At 39.2% G+C, this 22,416-nt stretch overlaps 2 protein-coding genes across 4 annotated transcripts; both read left to right on the forward strand.

Moving 5' to 3' along the window:
• The first annotated feature begins 692 nt into the window (after positions 1-692).
• LOC103707977 lies at positions 693-8,567 on the forward strand. 3 transcript variants are annotated; one of them, XM_026804980.2, is made up of 4 exons: positions 693-1,594; positions 4,632-4,773; positions 4,850-6,669; positions 8,041-8,567. In XM_026804980.2, the coding sequence occupies exons 1-4, from the start codon at positions 774-776 to the stop codon at positions 8,426-8,428; spliced, it is 3,171 nt and encodes a 1,056-aa protein (XP_026660781.2). In that variant the 5' UTR covers positions 693-773; the 3' UTR covers positions 8,429-8,567. The 3 variants fall into 3 exon arrangements, with proteins under 3 accessions (XP_026660781.2, XP_038990168.1, XP_038990167.1); XM_039134240.1 differs by having other exon boundaries at positions 698-1,594; positions 4,853-6,676; positions 8,042-8,567; XM_039134239.1 differs by having other exon boundaries at positions 699-1,594; positions 4,850-6,676; positions 8,042-8,567.
• Positions 8,568-10,872: 2,305 nt separating this feature from the next.
• LOC103707938 (5'-adenylylsulfate reductase-like 3) lies at positions 10,873-20,813 on the forward strand. The gene is made up of 4 exons (XM_008792663.4): positions 10,873-11,540; positions 19,298-19,485; positions 19,567-19,691; positions 20,144-20,813. Exons 1-4 carry the CDS (start codon positions 11,361-11,363, stop codon positions 20,596-20,598), a joined length of 948 nt encoding a protein of 315 aa, XP_008790885.2. The 5' UTR covers positions 10,873-11,360; the 3' UTR covers positions 20,599-20,813.
• The last annotated feature ends 1,603 nt before the right edge of the window (positions 20,814-22,416 follow it).

Genomic DNA, 22,416 nt, shown 5'->3' on the forward strand with positions numbered 1-22,416 from the left:
GATATTTGGACTCACGCTATTCTGTATACTTCCATCATTATTTTCCTTGCTACTCTAGCACCGATGGCATATCTTTGTACCAATCTTTCCTTGCCATCTGACTTATGGGGACGAGTTCTTTGGTATGTTCTTTTTTTTTTTTTTTTTTAAGAAGCAAAAGTGCAGTTCGATGCCGACCGTACATGCAAGGCACATGCCTGATGGCGTATGAGACATGACTTCAAAATCCAACACATGAAGTTGGCCTCTCGTGCCTTTCGTGTGTGCCTTTTATCTTATTTGAATTTCAAAAACAATAAGCTCAACACCCCTTTAACAAAGGAAGATGACTTTTAAACCATGCATCTCCATCTCAAGCTCTTATGGCAAAGCCTAAAAATCCAATTACGTAGTGATCTCACAAGCTTTAGAGTAAGAAACATGTCCCTCCTTTTCATGTGCAGTGTTGGGATTTATTATGAATTATAACTAAAATGGCAAAAGGAAGGACAAGCATCTGAATTTAAATGACTAATATATTATCAAACTTATTCTAAACAATATTAAAACGCCGGTAATGCAATAGCTGCATCTACTTGTGAAAGGTTGCATTATTACTATTTTCTTAAAAAAAAAAACTTATTTTGACAAACTAGATCACGTGCGTTGCACGTGCCCACTACCACTTCAAGATCGGGAAGCGGTAAGCTTACCAAAGGGTTACGGGTGCTCGGATCCGAACCCATACCCCTCAATCCACGACCTTCCCTCGAAGCTCGCTCCCTTCTCCAACCATGGCGACGGAGCACATCCCGGTGGTGGACCTCCGCCTCCTCTCCCAGGCCGAGATCAACACCCTCTCCATCGCCTGCCCCAACGCTTTCGACCTCCACCGCTGCGACGACGTGGTCGTCCCCAAGATCGACCGCTCCGTCTTCAACGAGAGCGCCGGAAGCCGCAAGCAAACCTACTCCCGCCTCCGCCTCGCCCCTCGCAAGCCCGACGCCCCCCCTTCCTCCGCCTCCTCCTCCTCCTCCGTCGCCCGCCGCGGCCCCCACGGCCTCCTCTCCTCCTCCCCTTCCTCCTCCGCTGCCTCTGCCGCCGATGGCGGCGCGAACGACGACGACCCCGGCCGTCGCGAGAACCAGCAGATCGTCACCTTCCTCCGCCAGCTCTTCGCCCGTGAGGAATCCTCCGCTCCCCCTCCCCAACCCCCATCCCAATCCCAAACCCTAAGCCTAACCGTAGCCACCCCCATCTCCGCCCGACGGAACCCCGATGCGGATGATAACACTAGCAAGGCATTGGTGGTGGTGGAGGATGGGGACCGGGACGTTCTAAATGCGAAGGGCGTGACGGTGGACTTGGTCGGTTTGGGGGAAAAGGTGGATCCTTTTGGGGAGGAGCTGAGGCGGAGGACGGCGGGGTTGAAGACGGAGGTGGATCTGCTGCGCTTTTTGAGTGGATTGGAAGGGCAGTGGGGGAGCCGGAGGAAGAGGAGGAAGATTGTTGATGCTTCAGTTTTCGGGGATGACTTGCCGAGGGGATGGAAGCTGCTTCTCGGGCTCAAGAGGAAGGAAGGCGTGGCCTGGGTGAACTGCCGGCGTTATGTTAGGTTTGCCTCTAGCTTTCCCTTCTTCTTTTTTTTTTTTCTTGTATTGTCGGTTCCTTCATTGCCTAATTCTAATTGGCGGTGCAATTGATTGTATTTTCTTTTTTTACTGATGCCTAATCATAACTCTCTATATTTCGGGTCGACATCTCATGCATTTCAAAGCACTTTTCCTGAGACAGTTTTGAGATTTTCTAATATTTTATGAGTTATATCAGAATAAATTGTCAAAAAAATTGTTTTTCCTTTCTGGTCTCTCCCTTCTGCAGATTGATTGATTGATTATGTACCATGTGACGATCTAGTTAGTTTATGAGCTGTAGAAGAATTTGGATATATTTAGACTCCATATGGCTGCGTAAGGGAGAGGGAGATGAATTTATATATTTATAATAGGAATCAAGATAATTTAAAATGTAGTCCGAGCAAATAGGGTCAGTGGTGGTGATTGAACCAATGACATTATACCGTAGGGCTGGATAACAGGCTATGATTGAACCTTGTTTTTGGTTTGGATGGAGCCAAAATGGTCGAGAGTTAATCTAGTTATTTTCTGTTTTTGTTGATGGTTCTTGAGACTTTGGGTAGCATTTTAAAACTTCAATAAGGAGATTTTGGAGGGGGCTGTAGGGATATTGATATCAAACCTGTTTCTTAGAGAAGAACAAGATCGTTTTCTGAAGTTCCTTCTTTTTCATCTAGTACTTTGAAATTTTGAAGGGAGGGAGGAAAGGATAAAACCCTAAGCAGACCTATTCCAGTTATTTGCGGTTGGCTTTATGGATCCTCATTCACCAACAATTTCTATTTAGGACTACCTCTCATATAATTTCAAGTTTTTTCATATATTTTAAAACAACCTCCGTCATGTCACCTTGGGTATTCCTTTTGTCCAGCAACTTATAATGTAACTTTAAAATGGTATCTTTTCTTACTAGATCCCCTTCTGATCTTCATCACACATTCTTGTACCATCTCAAGTAATTCTCCATCACTCTGGCCTTAACTCGTGCAACTCCAATATCTCAATCTAACCTTTCTAGTTTTACCACATATCCAACATAATATTTCTATTGTTGCTAGGCTTAACTTGTTTTTGAACCCTATTTATGTCCAACATTAAAAGCCATAGAACATTGCAGATCTTATTGTTATTTATAACTTTTTTTTTAACTTGCCAAGGTATTGAGTATCGACCATTCTGTTCCGCACATACTATGACAAGCATAGAAGTTACGAGGCATGGAGGTGTTGAGGCGCCACGCAAACTGCCCGGTATTTAATCCTATCAGACTACCCTGTTTTTATATGGTTTGGCATGCCCCCGGTCTCCCACCCACCCTCTCCCATTTTTTCCAATTTAGGTGATGATTATGGTGGTGGGTGGGAGTCAGAATAAGAGTATGACTCAGTGGGCAAACAGCCTATGACCTAGCAAGCAGATGACTGAAATCAAACCTTATTTATATAAGTATCATTCAATTCTTCATTTTCTTAAGAGACTATGCCTCATTTGAGTCAATAAAAAAGTCAAACTCAAATTCCATCGAATTAAGAAAGCCAGCTTTAACTCATGAACAAATTCCAGATCTTTGGTGTTTGGTCAAAGTAACAACTTTTAAATGCTAGGAAATTTCAGAAGTAGTAAAAGCTCATAAATTTTGTTACTTCCAAAAATTTCCATGTCTAAAAGGTCCAGTATAAAGGCTCTATATTCTTTAAAGATACATGCCTTATTCTTTTCAAATCTCAATCTCCTATTCTTCTTTTTATCCAAAATTAATGAGCGATTATTGTCTACTTTACCAAGTGTCATTGTTGAAGTAATGCTTATGCACTATTAGGTACTTATGTTTGCATTAATGACACATTGAATTATAGCCAGCATGAATGCATGTCTTCTTTTTTTGACTATCACCCTATATAGTGCTTTAAATTATTGTTTTAACACATGAAATGACTTTTTACAACATTAGAAAAAGTTTAAAAGTACCCTAATTGGAAAAACAAAAAGAAAATACCGATACCCATGCATGCCAAACCATGCAATTGGCATCACACCCATAGTGTGCTGGCCCATGCCAAGTGTTGGCATTGCATGGCATGTGGCACATGTTGTGCAGACTGCTGGTCAGCATGGACATGGCAAGCAATACCTAAATCCTTGATTTAGTTTTAAATGCTGATGATTTTTTAAAAAGAAAATGTTTAGTTTATTATATAATTCTTTCCTACTTGAGCTGTGTTCTAATCATGAATGTTGTAGCCCCTGATATGGGTTGCACCATACCTTATCGAGTGGGAACTGGTATGAAACTCAAATTTAGGTATGTACCTATCTGTGTCGAGGCGTACCGATCTATACCGAGACGTACTGCCCCGAGGCATATCAAAATATACCGAAGTAAGTACCTATCTGTGTCGAGGCGTACCGATCTATACCGAGATGTACTAGGATAAAAAGTGAGAAAAATGGTCAGACAGTTGTTTCGGTACCATACTGTACCGAACTGGTAAGGTACTAGTATTATACCTGGTATCAAGATAGTGGACCTTGGCTCTAATCCTATTGATTTGAACTTAAGTCACTGGTTGGTAGGCCCCGCTAATTCCTTTGCATAGGAAAGAGCTGCATGTCAAACTATTTTTCAGGCTTTCCAAGTTGGTTTGACTATGCTGTTGAACTTCTCAAACTTCTATTTTTTTTGTGATGGTTGACTTATAGCGTATCTAGTCATGATTTATTTGGACATGGAAGAGTAACGGATATACACCCCTGCTCTCTTCTTCATATTCCTGACTCTCATTGTGGATTATTGAGTATGACGCTTCGTAGAATATCTGTGTACTATCGTCGTTGAAACATGGGCGTTAATTTAATGTCTAATTACTTAATGCTGATCTATAGGATGATTAGATCAATTGATGAGTGTCTTACCGATTATATTCTATTTGCTAGATTATCTATGCATTTTGGTTTGTGGTCAATTGATGAGTGTCTTACCGATAATTTCCTGTGCTTGTGAACACAAATTTCCAGTCCAAATGGGAAGCAGTTTGTATCTTGCAAAGAAGTTTCTTCATACATACTCTCCCTTATTGGCCACCCAAATGATGTGAAGTCAATTTCTGTTCGAAATGATGGGAGCACACATGAACTTGACAAATTGACTCCTAGATTTGTAAGTCTAATTGATGATTCTATTTATTTATTTGGACCAATTCAGCTTTACATTTATGAATTTATGGGATATGCAGCAGGCTGCAGGTCTTACCCATCAAGAAGGCATTGCAAAGGAAAATGGCAGCTTGTCTTCAGTTACACCTATCTCGTCTTATTCAGACGACAATCAGAAGCAAGTTGTCTTATACAGGGTTGAGAAACAGACAATCAATGAACTGAAAAGTATTCTAGAATGTCATGCATGCAACCTGACTTTTGGTGACAAGGACACATATTTGCGGCATCAGTTGTCGTTTCATCAAAGGAGTGCAAAGCGGCGTAGACTTGGCAAATCCATTGGGAATGGCGTCATTGTAAAAGATGGTAAATATGAATGCCAGTTTTGTCACAAGACTTTTAGCGAGAGACATCGTTACAATGGGCATATTGGAGCTCATGTAAGATACCAAGGTCTGAGTGCTGAAGCACTGCCAGATGATATTACGACAAGAAATATATTTAATCCTTCCCCCTTGGCTGCAGTACCATATGGTTTCTCAGAGATGACTGATTTGGCTGAACAAAATGAAGAAACTTGTAATGCAAAATCGGCTGATGAACTTCATGTTGATTCTTCTCAATGCAAAATAGACTCCAAGAATCCTGGAATTGATCATAATGCAAAGTCTGGTGGTAGTGAAACTACTGAAGTAGCCTGCACAAGCATCTCTTTTGATGACCAAAATAATGATCGCAATTTGATTAATTATAAGTCTAATGAGATTCTTCAGGAAAGAAATATCACAGATGACAAATTCAATGCATGCATGGATGCCATATCTCCTTCTGTTGTTGATGTAAACAATACGGCTCAATGTTGCTCATCTGTTACCACTCAAGAAGCTTCTACAAGCAAATCTGTTGATGACCAGGCTAACAATGTTGATATGATTAATTGTAAATCTGAAGAAGTTGTTGAGGCTAGTAATGTTGGGGATGCCAAACCTAGCGAAGGCCAGGTTAATGATTGTGACATGGGTGGTCATAAATCAGAAGAGGTTATTGAGGCTAGCAATACCAAAGATGTCAGGCCTGATGCAAGCTCGGATGCTGTATCTTCTCCTCTTAAAAATGTGGACAATGCAACCTGTGAAAGTATTGTTGAAATCGGTAAATCTTCCTCCATGAGCATATCTGTTGACAACATTAGTGAATACGCTATGACTGGCTATAAATCTGAAGAGGTTGTTGACATTAATAATGCCATGGCTGTTAAGCCTATTGCATTCGTCGAATCTATCTCTCCATCTCATATCAATTTGGACACCGTGACATGCAAAACCAACAATGAAATTGATCTTTCTTCATGTACTGTAATTCCAGAAATTGGAAAATATGGCACTGACCAGAAAGTCAACTCGGAAATTCATTTGATAACCATGTCAGGTAATGGATCAACTTATGGGATTGACACTTTTGAAAATGATATTTTTACCAGCTCCATGGGAGAAAATGTTCTTGTTGAACTGGATACATCTGGCAATGGGTTGAAAACTCAATTTGCAAGTTCCGATTCATTATCTGACAAAGAGCCAGTTACTGAGAATATTTTGCCTGGTGAATTCAATGCCGCCTGTATTGACACTACTTTTGTCAATGGACATAATGGGGGTGTTGAAACAGATGCAGATTGTACGTTTGATATTGACATGAAGGAATCTGTGCTTGAAGAAATGGATAAACCAGGTAATGAGCTGGAAAATTGCTTTAATAGCAGCAATGCTGAATGCGAAGAGGTTGTTCCAAGTGATGTTGTTGCAAACAATGATGGAACAAATTACTTGCAACTTAATGTGGCTGGCGCATCATCATGGGTACATTCATCTCATGGTGTCCCAATCCTTGATATGATCCCAGAACAGGTAAAGTTATTTCAAGCCTACATGATACTTGGGGTAAAATGCACGTGGTAACCTTCAAGTCGAGGAAATATCTTATAATAGCATCATCTGTTGGAGTTATGAGTGACTGTCTTGACTGCAAAACCTTCTGTATTGTTCATCTCAGTGGCTGTAATTATAGTTTTTTTGTGCACCAGCCGTTCAAAAGAATTTGACTTAAATAAAATTGATAACTAAGTGGAAAACCATTTCGTGTTTCTAGACTCACCATATAACAATCCCATTTAGCTAGACTCAATATGTCCGTATTTCTTAAACCAGACAAAAACGTGCATGTATGCTTGTATAACTGATTTACATCCACCAGCTACTTGATTTTGTCTAGATGATGCCTGTGCTAGAGGCATCTCAGAAAGCACATAAGTGACAAACTGACATGTTCATAAATGCTAGAACTTAACATTAATTACTCTTTTCTGTACTTGTATTGCTTAAGTGAGAAGTACATTTAATTTAAATTGTAGGACATGCATTTAGCGTATGCTACCATTTTTTGGGAAAAAAGCTTTTCTGAGGATATAGAGATCAGTAAAGCTGATGCTTTTTTTATTGATAATGTTTGCTTTAATTGAATAACCAGGAACATTTTGGGAAGTGCTACTTATGGTAATCGGTAAATTCTGTGATTATTTGATGACTTACCATGCACAGTTGCATATGCAACACATGTTTACCTAGCAACATTTTTCTTGTGATGAATTCTGATCTGCTTTTAGCGTCTTGTAGTTCTATTATGGAAGCACTCACATGTTGGGCCTTTTTGTCTATTGTCGCTCTACTGGTAAGCTATGTTCCACTTTTACGCGAACATGCTGGAATAGGTCAACCCGTCTTTGATGTGAGTCTAGATGAATTTCTCCTTGTATATACGTACAGCTACCCTCTGTTTCGTTTCCTGAGCCTAGCCTGTTTTACTTATTAGTATCCCAAGAATGCAATTAGTCCTTCATCTTCATGTGGAGCATAGTCTTTAGATTCATTAGTCCTAAATAAGTACACCATCATGGATTTTGATTATTGGTTCATCTCTATAATATGTGCATTTCTCATGAGACTGACAATAAGTTGTGAATTTGTCAATAAGCAATTACCCACTGCTTTTCACAATGTTAAATTGAACCTCCTTTTGGAGGATGAATGAAGTGTATTATTGTCAGAGTAAAAACATAACAATACCATTCTTACATGGTCTGTTCTCATTATTTTTTCTATTAAGCCTGTGTTGCTGTCCTGGATGAAAATTTGGCACGAAAATACTTGTTTAACATCTATTGGAAGGATGATGAATATTATCCGGGTTAAAGCACAGCTTGTTTTTTGCAACAGTGTGAAGCTGAACTCAGCAGCGTTGGCCAGAAGCGCGAGAACTTGCCGGGCTTTGAAGAGTTGAGGTTGGGTGCATCCAGCTCTTCCGAATTTGTTTGCTTGGATGGTCAGGAGTCGAGTTCTGTGCCTGGGCCATCCATCGAATTGGGTTATGCGACAGCACTGCAAAATGGGAGTTGCTCCTCTGTTCAGTTAGGATGGGACATATCTCCAAAAATGGTCAGCGGATGTGAGCTAACTTCTGTGTGTGTGTGGTGCAGCAGGGAATTCAGCCATGATGGTAGTATTGCTGAACTACAACCTGATTCCCTCGGCTTCATGTGCCCGGCATGTAAGGCAAAGATTTCTGGTGATTTCAATGTATTACACAATGGCTCGTCTGGCTAAGACAATTATTTGATTGCTGACCTTCAGCTCATTCTTCTTGTGTAAGGAGAATAACTTCTGATAATCACCTCTAACTATCTATTATGGGTTGATTTCTAGGAATTAATGCTACATTCTCTGATCCTTTCTTTTCCTTTCATTTTCTTTTCCCTCCTTCCATGGCTGCGACATAGCCTCATCAAAATATCACAATGGATAATGCTGCAAGGGGTTGGGGTCCTTGACATCATGGACCGTTTTAATGTATTACAGCTCCGTATACATCTTTAGTTGCTTTTGAATTGGGAAACATGGGTGCACTTCTTTTAACAGAAGCCTTTTGTGTTTATCAGTAGTTTTTAGAGTTGTGCATCTGATTGTCTTCATTTTCTGATAATCCAAGTTTAGGCTTGTAGTGGCCGGGCCTTTCTTCATTGTCCAAAGGCAGGGCTTGAACTTATGGTAGGCTGGGACAAGAGCGGCCAATTAGCAGGCCTAATTGGGCCATATGTCCTAGAGGACAGGCGTCATTTTTATTTATTTATTTATTTTGTTAGAAAAATAGGAGGGGGGAAGGACGAACCTACCTGCATAGCAATCCTCACTCGATCCTCCTTCTAATAGAAAATGTTCGATGCGGGTTGTAAGTTTTTGCGTGTCCTTTCCGACCCGTGGATTGTTCCACGTGTGAGTATGTTACCCCAGTGCCATTTTGGTACTGGCGGATCAGGTGGCGACTTCACCGGGCAAATCAAGTAGAGAGGTATTTGGTCTCTACATTTAATCGATGCCCGCGCATTTTAAATCTGGGTCACTGCGGTAAAATTTTAGCCCCGTTTTAGCCGGGCTACCAGCTTCTTTTGAAGCATGAAAACTGCCGCGTCTCCCCGCTCTGCTCTTTGCTCTGCTCGCGTATCCATCGTTGGCAGGCGGCGAGCCCCCTATTAGAAGGATGTCGTCCACGTACAGTACGAGAAATACGACAGCGCTCCCACTAACCTTTTTGTAAACACACGGTTCCTCTTCATTTTTGATGAAATCAAACGTTTTGATTGCATCATCGAAACGAGTGTTCCAACTCCGAGATGCTTGCTTCACTCTCTATCAAATATCCTTCGTCTTTTTACCAAGGAACAAAAAGGTAAAAAGAGAAAAACCTTTTTCACATGGGTTGAACCATTATCTAATCCTTCCGTGGAAGGAACCATGATTTTTCAAATATGAATAATGCTATCAATACAGCTGCAAATGCTTTGCATGTGTGTGTGTGTGTGTTTGTGTGTGTATGGCTCGGCCACTTTGATGCCTTTAAATGGAAAATAAAATACTTGGATTACTTTCAAATTTTTATTTATAAAAATAAAAAATTATTTTTATTTTATTTTAAATTTGAAAAATATAAAAATATTTGATATAGCTAATTTTTTAAATATAAATATGATAATGGTGATCGGGATGATAATGGTGATGCCAGACCTCTAGGGTGATCGTAATGATAGTGGCGGTGGAAGCATCTATGATAGGGTGGCGACAGTAATAACAAATATAATAAAAGTAATAGAGTGTAATGATAGTAATGCTATGGTGGTGGCAATGGTAATGATGGTGGCAATAGTAATGGTGGTAGTGAGATAGTGGATGATAGATGCGGCATTGGTGGTGATGATAGAAGATACTATTTTTTTGATTTTAAAATAATATATTTTTTAAATTTTTTAAATAATAATAATAAAATTTAAAATATAAAAATTAAAATATTAGTACCAAAATTTCTATAATTTTATTTTTAAAATAAAATAGAAAATAAAAATGATACCAAATCTACATATAAACCCTCACCATCATTTTGCCATCAGTCTTCTGCTATTGATGGTCCGTTTTTTTTTTTTTTTTTTTGGTGAACTGGCTTTTCATTATACTCATTGGTGACTGTGAGAGAGCCCAGAGCAATCACAAGGCAAAATAAGACCTAATGCCTACGGTACATGATCTAAAATACCCAAAATACATACCAAGAATGATGGGCCGTTTTTTTTTTTTTTTTTTTTGCTAAAGAAAAGGGGTAGGGGGGAGGAAGGGACAAGCCCATCCCCGCGTAGCAGTCCCCACTGGGCCCCCGCCCCGCCAGGAGAATGTTCGATGCGGGCAGAAATGGCCGTGTGTTGGGCACCCCGACCGGTTTTACTCATACCCTCCCCACCCGTGGGCCCGGCTCAGCTACTCCTCTGAGCTCTGGCTCGAGTCCCACGTGTGAGTACGTCACACCCGGCACCACCCCGGCTACTAGCGGTTCAAGAGCGGTCCTAAACCACAAATCCAAGCAGTGGCAAAAGTAGTGAGCTCCGGTCCATAATTTAATCGTCGCCGCAGCGATTTGAACTTGGGACCTTGTGGTTAGAATTGCTGTCCAATACCGCTAGGCTACCACCTTGGTGGCAATGATGGGCCGTTTTACTGGTGTCTCTTTTCTAAGTGCGTTGAGAGACCCCTCCATCTTTTCCCAAACGCGTCTTCGCTATCACCGCGTTGGCAGCTCCTTCCTCCAAATCCAGAACTTTCACCTCCAGCTTCATCCAAGCCCGCGTCTCCCCTCTGGTCTTCTCTGTCAGCTGCCCTTTTTTCTTCTGGTCTTCTCTTCTGCTTTAAGGGGGAAAAAAACGGAGAAAGAAAAGTTAGTAAGAGAAAGCCAAGAAGAGAGGGAAAAATAGAAAAGAAAAAAAGAGAGCTCCCGACGCTCAACTGCGCGAGGCCCGCCCGGTCCAAATAAAGTCCGTTGTATCTTGATCTGTTTCATCAACTCCATCTTGATTTGTTTCGTAGTTGTAAAACGATTTTGTGATAATTTTTTTTTGTTAGCTATCTTGCGCCTCCTCCCCCTCGATCTAGGGTTTCGATTGCCCCCCATTTCTTTCTCTCTTCTCTCTCTCGATTTCTCCGCTGGTTGTCTTCTAACATGGCTTGGAAGGCGGCGGCTGCGTCGGCGTTGTTGGTTCTTTTTCTGACCGTCGTCGGGCCGGCAGCCGCCACAGTCTGCCCTAGGGTTTCCGCCGGCGAGTCGATCTTGGGGCGTCCGGACGCGTGCTCACCTCTGGATGCTCCGGTGCTCGGTGGCGAACTGATCGGCGTCGTCGAGGTGAGTACCTACCGTTGCTAGGGTTTTCTTTATTGTGGTTTTCTAGGCTAGAGAATCTTTTGAGGTGTCGTATGGTTGCTGTAACAAAATATTTTCCCCCACCAAAATTTGTTCTTTTTGACCTTTTTTTTTTGGTATGGAAACAAAATTTTTGCATAAAATCCGGCCTTTTCTTTTGCGTTTTTTTGTTTACTGCTACATTTGGATGAAGGCCGAAGAGAAACGAAGGAGTAGGGATTTGTTGTGTAAACATGTATCTAATACATGACTGCTATGCACTTATGAGGAAACAGTATCTTTTGATCAGTAAATTATTATACAATATCAAGCTTTGGTTTTTCCTTTGAGGAAAAGTGTTCTTTTTGAGCAGTTAGGAATTTTGAGATATCATCTCCTGACATGGTACGTATTATTATTATGGTAAGAAGGGTTTGCTCGTGATAGCAAAGTTGATGTGCGACATTAGCCAGCAAGCAACTCATTTGTTGGATACACAAAATAGGAGCTTCTCTTGTGTGTAGGAAATTGGTTAGAGATATCAGTTCTGGCAAAAAAAAAGGTCATGGAGGGTGTTATCATATTGTTATGGTCGTTTGTGGGGAGGAGGATGTTGAATTGGTTATCAATGCATCTATAACCAAAGGATTTTTGGTGGATTCTTTTATCCATGTTCTTTTTATGGTGCATGACTTGAGTTTCAAAATGCCTTAAAAGGTCATATTGAAGAATGGGCTCAGGATTTTGGGAAGAGAACATTCATGCTTATACTATAGAATTTTGGTAAATTGGTGGTGAAGAGACTATGTAGAACAAATTGTTTTGTTTTGATTTTTTCAGTATTTATAGAATATTTGAGTCCGTCAATTTGGACAAGATGTTGCTTGGAGAGATTCATCGTGAAATCCTAATTTTCATCGTGCATGCAAACACTTATCATGCTGCACTTTAATACCAATTTATAATTATTATTCTTGAGGAGGCTGCCTGTGACTTAAAAGATAAGTACCTTATGGTAAGGCAGCTTTGTTATGTCATATTTTAGTTGGTGGATGAATGTGGCAATTTCCTTTACCTCTACATCTTGCCCAAATCTTGGGTCTCACAATTACACCCTAGGACAGGATCTTAATTTTTTCTTAAAAATATTAACTATTAACGGAAGTTGGTTCCACTACTTGCAATCCTCTCTTAATTGAGATGCCATGCATAGTCCTTTTAATTCCATTGCCACCTCTTTTTGTGCTTGGCTAGGGACACATATGGGGTTAGAGAGTGCATTCTAATGCTACTTGAACATGTGACATGGATGTTAAGTATCCAAGTTTCTAGAAGAATCTGACACTAGGATCTTCTAAAATGTGACCATGAAGATAGGTGCATCTTTAAAAATATGTATTTATGTACGATGAATGGGGAGCTAGATCTATGCTTCTTATGTTCATCAAGCTTGGTAGAGTGGTTGCTAATTGTTATGTTAGACCTGATATATTTTATAGAAGTGCCAAAAGAAAATATATAATCATGATGCCATCATGATTTGATGGTATGAAGTGTCAAAGAGTGTCATAAATTCCCAAGTGTTCAAGCATCCAACGTGTCAGAAAACTCTAAAATTTGGAGTGTCCAACTTAACAATATTTGATTCTCGTCTCCTTATCTGATTTGGGAGTCAAAACAAGACAATGAGTTGGACTTGGATTTTTTTTTTTTTTAATAATTTGAGACCATGGCCCTGAGTCTGGCCATAAAACCTTCTGATGTTATATATAGTAAGGCATTTAAATTGCCTTAGTATATTGTTTATTGATGTCATTAGCTCTTTTTCCTGGTGGATTTACTTGTTGCCTTTCATTTGTTGTTCGTAAATGATTTGATATGGTTAAACATTCAATGCTGTCAAAGTTTCAGCTAACTGATTTGGACTCACTCTGATGAAGTGGTAATTAGGATTTTTTGGACTTGCTAAAATTTGCATTTGCATTTATAAGTTTATGTTCTGAATTTTGTTTCCATGAAAAGGCAGCACAATCATTTAATGAACTGAAGGAGTGAATGGATAAAGACTTAGCGAAATAATCATTCTTTGACAATTTTGAATGTGCCATAGTAGTGTGTGAACTGGAGTGGTGAGAACAATTTATTTTTTGGCATGATCTGGTATGGTAGAATACCATATTTTATTCCTCTTGATTATGAAGAGAATGGGCAGACTGATGGAGAAGTAACTCAAATGCCATGAGGATGTGTAATGAAGACTTGATGACGCACCTATAAGGGGACCTTTTTCAGTCTATGTTTATCATTTTAGGAAGAGGAGAAGAAGATGCTAGGGATATGAATGAAAGTTGTGAGAATGGATTGAAAAAGCTCACAATATCTCTCTCACTAGCACAAATGAAGACTCAATTAAAAATAACATCGGGCTTGATTGTTGCAGTATGGTTATTGGTGTGGTGAAGTTATTAAGCATCAAAATAGTTATGAAAAAAAATCAAAGTATGAGGTTGATACTTAAGTAAGAAAAGTCCTTTTTTTCTATTATTGTTATTCTGTAGTATTTTCTTGGTTCGAAATAAGTAAATCAAGCTTTAAATTTTGGTATGAACTGTACCATCATTTTGTGTTCATACAATATGTAATATTTTTCAGAGTTATGAGCTCGACACAAGATGTGCGCAATGATATGTACCATTCAATATTACTATTAGGCACATACCTTAGCATGTCATAGCAGTACTCTGTCATATTATTAGTTAAGAGATGGGAACTTGATTGTTATCTCATTTTGTTAGGTGGTTATTATTTTCCTTTTACATGCATCTCAGTACATTTAACTTTTTTTTTAATGTAGAAAATGATTTTAGTCCATGTTTGCTATCGGTATGGATTTCTTTACAAATGTATAAGCGTTATATCTAGAACTTGTTTATCAACAAGGGAATTGCTTTTATTATAGGGCATAAAGATGCTAGATTTTTCTAGAAAGGTAAGAGTCTCATATGAACACTTGAGGCATGTTTACCAGTCACAGTAGACTAATCAAAGTTCATGCGAATTGAGTTTTCTCAGAGTAGCTGAGTATTCTTTGGCATATCTTTAGTTATGATGTGCATCTTTCCATGCAGTTTCATGAGCTAGTTACCAGCTGCTATTAGTTCTTGCTGGCTTTTATTGGTAAGGCTATAACTAGTCAATTATGTTGTTTTGGAGGATTTTGACCAGCTCACATTAACCAGTTTGTATTGGCACTTCCTGACTGAATTGGCTTGTGAACTAGTTGTACCAGGTCAGTCGAGTGCGTAAGTCGGAAAGTCAGATGTTTAGAATGAGTTTTGGAGTATCTGAGTTTCTCTTTTCATTTCAACATCCAAAGAGAGAGAAGGAAAAGGGATTCTTATGGAACACAATTAGTTTTTCTTTACTAAAAAAAAGGCTCTTATGTCTAGGAAATAAATAAGCATAAGCACAATGGCAACAAACCTGTAGTAATTGTCAAGGTTGGTACATAAATTAGTTCATTAACTATAATTCAGCTTTTTCCAGACATGTTGTTCTAGTTGTTTTTAATTTTTCTTTTTAAAATGTGTTTTTGCTTTGATTATTTTAACTTAATTCTTTAGTTCAGTTAGTCCCTAGTTGACATGAGCATGTTGTGCAATATGTGATCATTGTACTGGTAGCTATTTTCTTGTACAAAATACTGTACTCTTTTTTTTTTTCTCGTGTCTGTGTGTGCACATGCACATCTGGGTGGGGGGCGTTTTTCGCCTAGGGTGGGGGGACAGAAATATTATACATTGCATTAGTTGCTTGTGAATAGACATACACACAATTTGTGATGATTTCATTCAAGAGATGTTTTGTGTAAGTTATGCTGCATTTTGAAGGTAGTGTCGGAGGGGCATTATTGTACATGCAAACATAATGTTGAAATGGTAAGCCTTGTAATCTTGAATCTTGACATAGACCACATATGGTTTATACTTTTGAAGAGTGTAGCCCTATGATGGTAGATTCTTGTTTAGGATTCCTGGATTATTCACTAGAAGTTCAGTTATTGGACCTCTTCACATGTTTATCTAGGGATTTCGGATTGATGTGCTCTCAAAATGGAAGTCAATACTTGAATTGTTATCATGCCTTTTCTGGATTCTTCTGAACCATGTGTCTTACCAATATTGGAATCTGATACCTGCTTCAGGCTTTTCAACCAACTATTGACTGTTATTGCATATGTTTGCTTTTCTATCTTCTTCATGTGAGATCAGTAGTTAAATTACATAGCCATGAGACAAATTCTTAAATGTGTACCATTCAAATGTCTTGAATGTGTGGACTTTTGCAATGAAGTGGGCATTGCAGTGTTGGTGGTAAAATTAGACCTGATAAGTCATGTAAATTGGACTGAAAATTCCTAGTCTGCATTGATAAATTTGGAGCAAAGATTGATGAAGTACTCAATGAGGGAATACATTCTTATGGTGCTTCCCAATGGGATCTCCATTCATGTTTCAGATTTGCAGTTTGCATTCTTCCCGTTCCTTTTTATTGCTATGTATTGAGGACATGATCAATGAAATAATTGAAAGGGTTCGTTAACATCTTCAAGATCATTGGACAAGAAATTTGTCTTTCAAATCCAACATGCACGTGACATGGTCCTCTTATGACAATCTTGTTTTCATGAGTTTGTGTATTTAAGACTCATGATGTTCAGTTTTGAGAAATGGTGAATGTTATAAAAGTTACAAACGTCTTTCCTGGGGTTTGAGTAGAGGAGATTAGTCAGTTATCAGGGTATATTAGCACATGGAATATATAGATGGATCAGTTTATTACCTTCCTTTCTGTGTGGGGTTTTCTCTAAATGAATGTTAGATAGGGTGGCTCGGAGTCTGTTTTCTATCAAAAAACTACATAGCAATCATATGTTTACAAGTTCAAACATAGTTTAGGCAACTTAGCAGAGTCTTGCTCATTTGTAGATAGGGGAATGTTGATAATGTCTATGCATCTCTTTGACTGAAGGATGTTTTCTTGTGGTTTCTTTCGAAAATCCCTCAAAAAGTGATGTCCTAGGTTTAGAAACAATGTCTAGGGACATTTTAGTTTTTTGAAATATTAAATCTCATCTGGTGACAATGATAAGGTTCTTGCTGATGACCTTAAAAATAGCTAGGAATTTAACCTTGCCACTTTGACCATTTTGTGATTCTCCAGCAATAGGGGTGTGCATGGTTTGGGTCAAATCGGTTTAGGGGTATTTTTGAAACTGAACCAACCTAAATCGTTTTTCTAAAACCAAAAATGAAGCCAAACCGACTTTATACAGAAACTGGTTCAAACCAACTCAAAAAATTCGGTTTGGTTTGGTTCGAATTGGTTTGTTCGGTCAGCTACAACCACATCTTTGCCTCCTCGAAAATGGAGCTTCCTCTGTAGCGAGATGGCGGTGGGGATGAAGGGAGGTGGGGGGAACAAAGAAAGGATGCCATACTCAAACATCTATTACCAATAAAAAATTGGATCTTTGCAAATAAATGCCATACTCATACAAAATAAAAAGAGGATGTAAGAAATGCCCAATAGAGAACAAAGAGAAAACGTGGATCCAATCATACTTTAAGAACAACATTTCCATCAAAACAATAGTTGAATCTCCAATCAAGGTTTCAAAGGAAATGACTCGATATTCACCTTATAAGCAAGAAAGCCAGCCTCTGTTGCAACTGCCCGAAAGCCAGATCCAACCGAACAGCTTCCTCGCACTCCTTCACGGCCTCAACCAATCTCTTTAGCCCCATGAGCATCATCGCCTATGGAAATCGCCTGGTCATAGAGCCTCAAAGCATCTGTAAAATGACCCCTTTCATATTGCTTGTTCCCCACCCCCTTCACCTTCGGATCCATGCTCGCCATCACCCTCCTTACTGCTGGATCTCTAGCATTCCCCACCAACAACTCTCAGCCTGGTATCTTCCCCAAGCTAGTGCCACTCATTTGGCATGCACTAGATTGTGGGATTAAGAGAGAGGTGAGAGCAGAACTGATTCACGTAGGTGCAAACCAAGCTAGCTCATTTTTCCTTTACAAGATCTTGGCTCTTCGGAATGGTTGGAGAGAGCCCCACCTCCTCTTGGTTGCGCAGGGCCCAAGGGTGATGGACTACTTCCTGAAAGAGCATTTCGTTCAGTTGGTGGTAGGATGTAAAAGATTTGTTGATGTTTGATCAGATGGATAGGATGTAAAAGGGTTGAATGGCATTGTTTCAATTTAGTCTCACATCAACTGCTCACATGAGAGTTCCCCACCTTTAAAGAAAATCCTCACCAGCAGCAGCAAGGTGAACCAAGGCTTGTGGGTTTCGGTGCAACCGGTGCATTGGGCAGGCTCACCTATTCCTAGTTGGGTTGATATAGTATATATACGGGTCAGTTCGGTTTGAGCCGAATTTTTCGAAACTTGAACTGAAACTGAATCGATTTTTTCAGTTCTAAGTGATTTCAAACCAAGACAAGATAGAATGTGGAAAAACCTGATCCAAACCGAACCGAAATAATCAATTCGGATCGGTTTCGCAGTTTGCTCAGTTTTCTTGCACACCCCTATCCAGAAGGATTGTTTATCTTCTTGCATTTTCTTCTATTAGGACAGTCTGAAAAAGATCCTTCAACTTACTGTTGTACCCTTTGCATTACTGCAAACACTACTTGTTGATCACTAGCCTTTTTTTTGTTGTAAGACATCTCTTTAGGAATTTGGGCCACCCATAATGGGTCCAGAAGACCCATATTTTAATGGTAAAAAAATTTTGTATGCTTGCTTGAGGCAAGGTCAAGAGTAATGACCTCTAGAAAGCTTTAGCTTTTATCAAGTTTGTGTGACCTCTGGAAAATGTTCAGGACTCATTTGGTTTGCGGAAAATTTTTTCCCTCATTAGAATGCTTTTCTTGGGAAGTTGATGCATGGATATATGATACCTGGAAAAGTGATTTGTGTATGTCCTTAATAAAGGGAAAGACCTTATCCCTCTATTTAAAAGCTTAAGAGCATTTTTGGAAAAAATATCCTAATTTTCAGCTGGTGGGAATTAGACTTTTTCATGTCCCATAAGGGTTTTTCATTCCATGAAATGTGAGAATTTTATTCCCATGGGAAAACTATTTTTCTGTCTCTCCTCTTTGAAAACTCCAACCAAATATGATGCAATTTTTTATTTTTTCATTAGCCACACTTTCCCCCCTCCACTTCCAGCGAACCAAATGAGTCCTTGCAGTTTTTCTTGTTAATGCAGAATATAGATTGACACTGTTCTTTATAAGTGATTTCTTGCTCATTAAAGTAAAAAAGAGTGATATCTTGTTTTGTTGGTTGGTATATACTCTATAGTTTGCCTCAGACTATCACAGTTTGCTGCTTCTTTTTAAAGGGCTAATGCTGTTTTGGGTCACCGTTTAACGTATGGACTGCTGTGTTGCAGTATCCCTGCATTCCTTTTTTGCTACTTGGCTCTTTTTATGGATTTTGGTTGGTGGTTGATTAGGGTGCCTGTAGTTTTTTATTTTGACTTTATAACTGTTCAAGTCTCTGTTGATTAAATGCTGTGAGTCCATTGGGTCCTCATTGTATCTTCTTTAGTTCCTTGCTCCATTGCACATTTTTATATTTAAAATAAAACATTCTGACAATTGCAGTTTTCTTTTTATGCTTCATAGAACTCTGATGCTCTTCCATGGGTGACTTTTTTCTCTTTTTAGGGAGGTGAGGCTGTATTGCTGAGGGCACTGAATCTAGTGTACAGGAACAAGGAGGACTATGTGGCCGTGCTCTTTTATGCTTCATGGTGCCCTTTCTCTAAAATTTTGCGACCAAATTTCCAGGTTTTATCTTCCTTGTTTCCGACGATTCGTCATTTTGCATTTGAAGAATCTGTCATCAGGCCAAGGTATGTTGAAATTTTATTCATCATTTAGTTTTCACCATTGCTTGTGGGTCCATTTTAATGTCTAAAATTTATAAATTGCAGCATACTCTCTAGGTATGGTGTTCATGGTTTCCCTACTCTTTTTCTCTTAAATTCTACAATGCGAGTGCGATATCACGGATCACGAACAATCAATTCCCTTGTTGCTTTCCACAATGGTGTTACAGGTGAGTCGGCTCGCAGACTTTAGGTCATAATTGCAATTTACTTCATCCTTCTGCAGAGGAATTGCTTTGCCTCCCTCAGGATGTTCCTGAAATGGCTGTGAACCAGGGCTTTTGGGGAAACAGCAAGGGCAAAATTGGCAACCTAGCCCCAAAGGCACTAACAACTGGGTTTAAACCTATTTTGGGGAGCTTCTTGTGAAAACATAGCAGCACTCTTCTGTAAAATATCCGCGTAATCTGTTTCACCACTACAGTCCATGGCTCTAGTTATCATGAAACATCATGATGGGTTCTTTAGGTTAACATGGATTCATATTAACTGAACTGCTTGCATGTGGGTCCTTGATTTGCATTCATTTGCAGTGTATCTGCGATTGTCATCTGTTTGTGTAACATTTGTTTGATATGGCTGCACCATGGACATGTGATAATTTTATTTTAATCTCATATAGGTGCTAATCCTGCATCACTTTATCCAATACACTTGGAGAAAACTGTGGACCCATCAAATGATACTGAACTCAAGGAAGGCAATGAACAAGAAAATTGCCCGTTCTCATGGGCAAGGTCACCAGAGAAACTGCTTCAACAGGATACATATCTGGCACTGGCCAGCACCTTTGTGATATTGAGATTGCTGTATGTCCTCCTTCCAAAACTAAATGCTTGTGTCAAGCGGGCTTGGGGGAGGCATATGTGGTACGCGAGCTTGACTGGCCTGCAAGATCGCTTGCTGGCTTATCTTGAGCAAGCTAAACAAGGTTTCAACAGATTGAATCCATGCAAAAGAGGCAATTTGCAGGTAGGAGCAATGAATGCAAGAGCATGGGCTTCCAAGTCCCTGGCATCAGTCTCCATTGGCGAGCCGAGCTCTGGAAGATCACACTCTGTAGGCAATAGGAGATAAGGATGATACTAGGTAACCTTTTCAACATCCTCTGTATAGTAGATGGGATATACTAAACAGAGATCAAGCTTGTTTTCATTTTAAATTGTGATGGGTTGTGGCAATTCTCACGACAGCCTATCCGTAGGTAGGAGCTCATTTAAAATTTCAACCGTTACCTTTTTTGTAAGATAATTTTATTTACTTAATGAGATTGAAGAGATATCCCTTCTGTATTGCTGTAGTTGTAGCTAGTTGCTGCTCCACCTTGATACGAACATAACCAGTCCTCGGTATGTTCCCATGTCACATACTTACAATAAAGTCATGTAGCCTATTAGTCGCAGAAGATCGTGATTCAGATGATTACTTATGCAATCCTTTGCAATGCACCATGGAAGTGGGGGATGGTGCATGTATGCCATTGGCACAAGCACAGGTTTGCAAAAGAAGTTTCTCTTTAAGAAACGAACTTTGAATGTGATTAGTTGAATTGCGTAGGCGACAGCAGTATTGCTTGCAACTATTGTGAATCCGTCAGCCTGTTGTTAGACTTCGGGTCATCCAAGTTACTGAACCTTATCATTTGGTAATGTTAATCGTGCTGTGGATAACTTACCAAAGCAGAAGAGAGAGACTCTTCATTCCCCAAGCAAGAATTCTGTTTCTTATATGGAGCCTGAAAATTGTTGTTTAGTAGATGGGAGACGCAGCGTTACCATTAGAAATGGATTTTCATGATGGATTTATCTTCGAGACTCCATGATAAACAAAGGAATTTTTGTGAGTCAAATTATTGAACAAGCTACGTTGGTTGAGAAGGATGTTGGCACGGGTTTTGGACCATGAAATAATTATTCTAATCCATTTGTTTTCTCTCTCTCATCATCAAATCCCTTCAGTTTTGCTGTTAATTATTCTTTAACGTGCACTTTTACATGCACGAGTTGCGTGCGTGCACACATAACGCGAACACCCATATGGAGTGTATGCGCATGTGTGTGTGTGTATATGCATATACGGGTGCATGGATTTCTAGGTACAAGAGAGAGACTGCTCTTCTTCGAGTATCATTGAAGCCCAATCATTTTACCATCAAAATGATGGATGTTTTATGAGGTTCTGCATCATTGATCCTAACTTGCAGATCCCAAAAATACTCGAAAAAGGGGGAAAAAAAAATCAAAGTTTATAATCTATATATTAAGTGGTCTAAAAATAATAATTTTATTTTTATACTAATATAATGTTTTGATTTGATGTATGGTTTGAAAGAACTAAAACCAAATTTTGCTCATCTAGATTATAAGTTGTATAACTCAAAGTGAATAGCTAGAATTTAAAATTTATATGTATCTTCATCCATATGAATATAATAATATTATTGTTATCCATATTGTACCTAGTTGATGCATCAATGAATGGTGTCTAAAACATTTCATTTTAAAATGTTGAAAATATTGAATATCATAATGAACAATGTGGATTGTCAATTAACACATTCATCATAGTTTTTCATAGACATGATCAAGATTCGCTGTTTCGGTACCGGACCCCCTACTGGTGCTACATTAGCACAGTGTCGGTATGGTATGGAATTTTTTTTTAACGTACCAAATATCGGTATGCCACTCATATTAATATTGCTACTAAATTGGTATGGTACGGTACGCTCCGTATCATTCAGTTCGGACCGGTACGGCATACTATGAACAGGATCAAAATTTTAATTCTTGTACTGTGTTTGTGCATGCACAAACGATGGAACTTAGAAGAGTATGAAACGAAGTCATTATGCGAGCTGAGAAAGTTTGAACTTAAGCCAACTAGTGGAGTCCC

The sequence above is a fragment of the Phoenix dactylifera genome, chromosome 15, assembly GCF_009389715.1.
Source record: "Phoenix dactylifera cultivar Barhee BC4 chromosome 15, palm_55x_up_171113_PBpolish2nd_filt_p, whole genome shotgun sequence".
Lineage (NCBI taxonomy): Eukaryota > Viridiplantae > Streptophyta > Magnoliopsida > Arecales > Arecaceae > Phoenix > Phoenix dactylifera.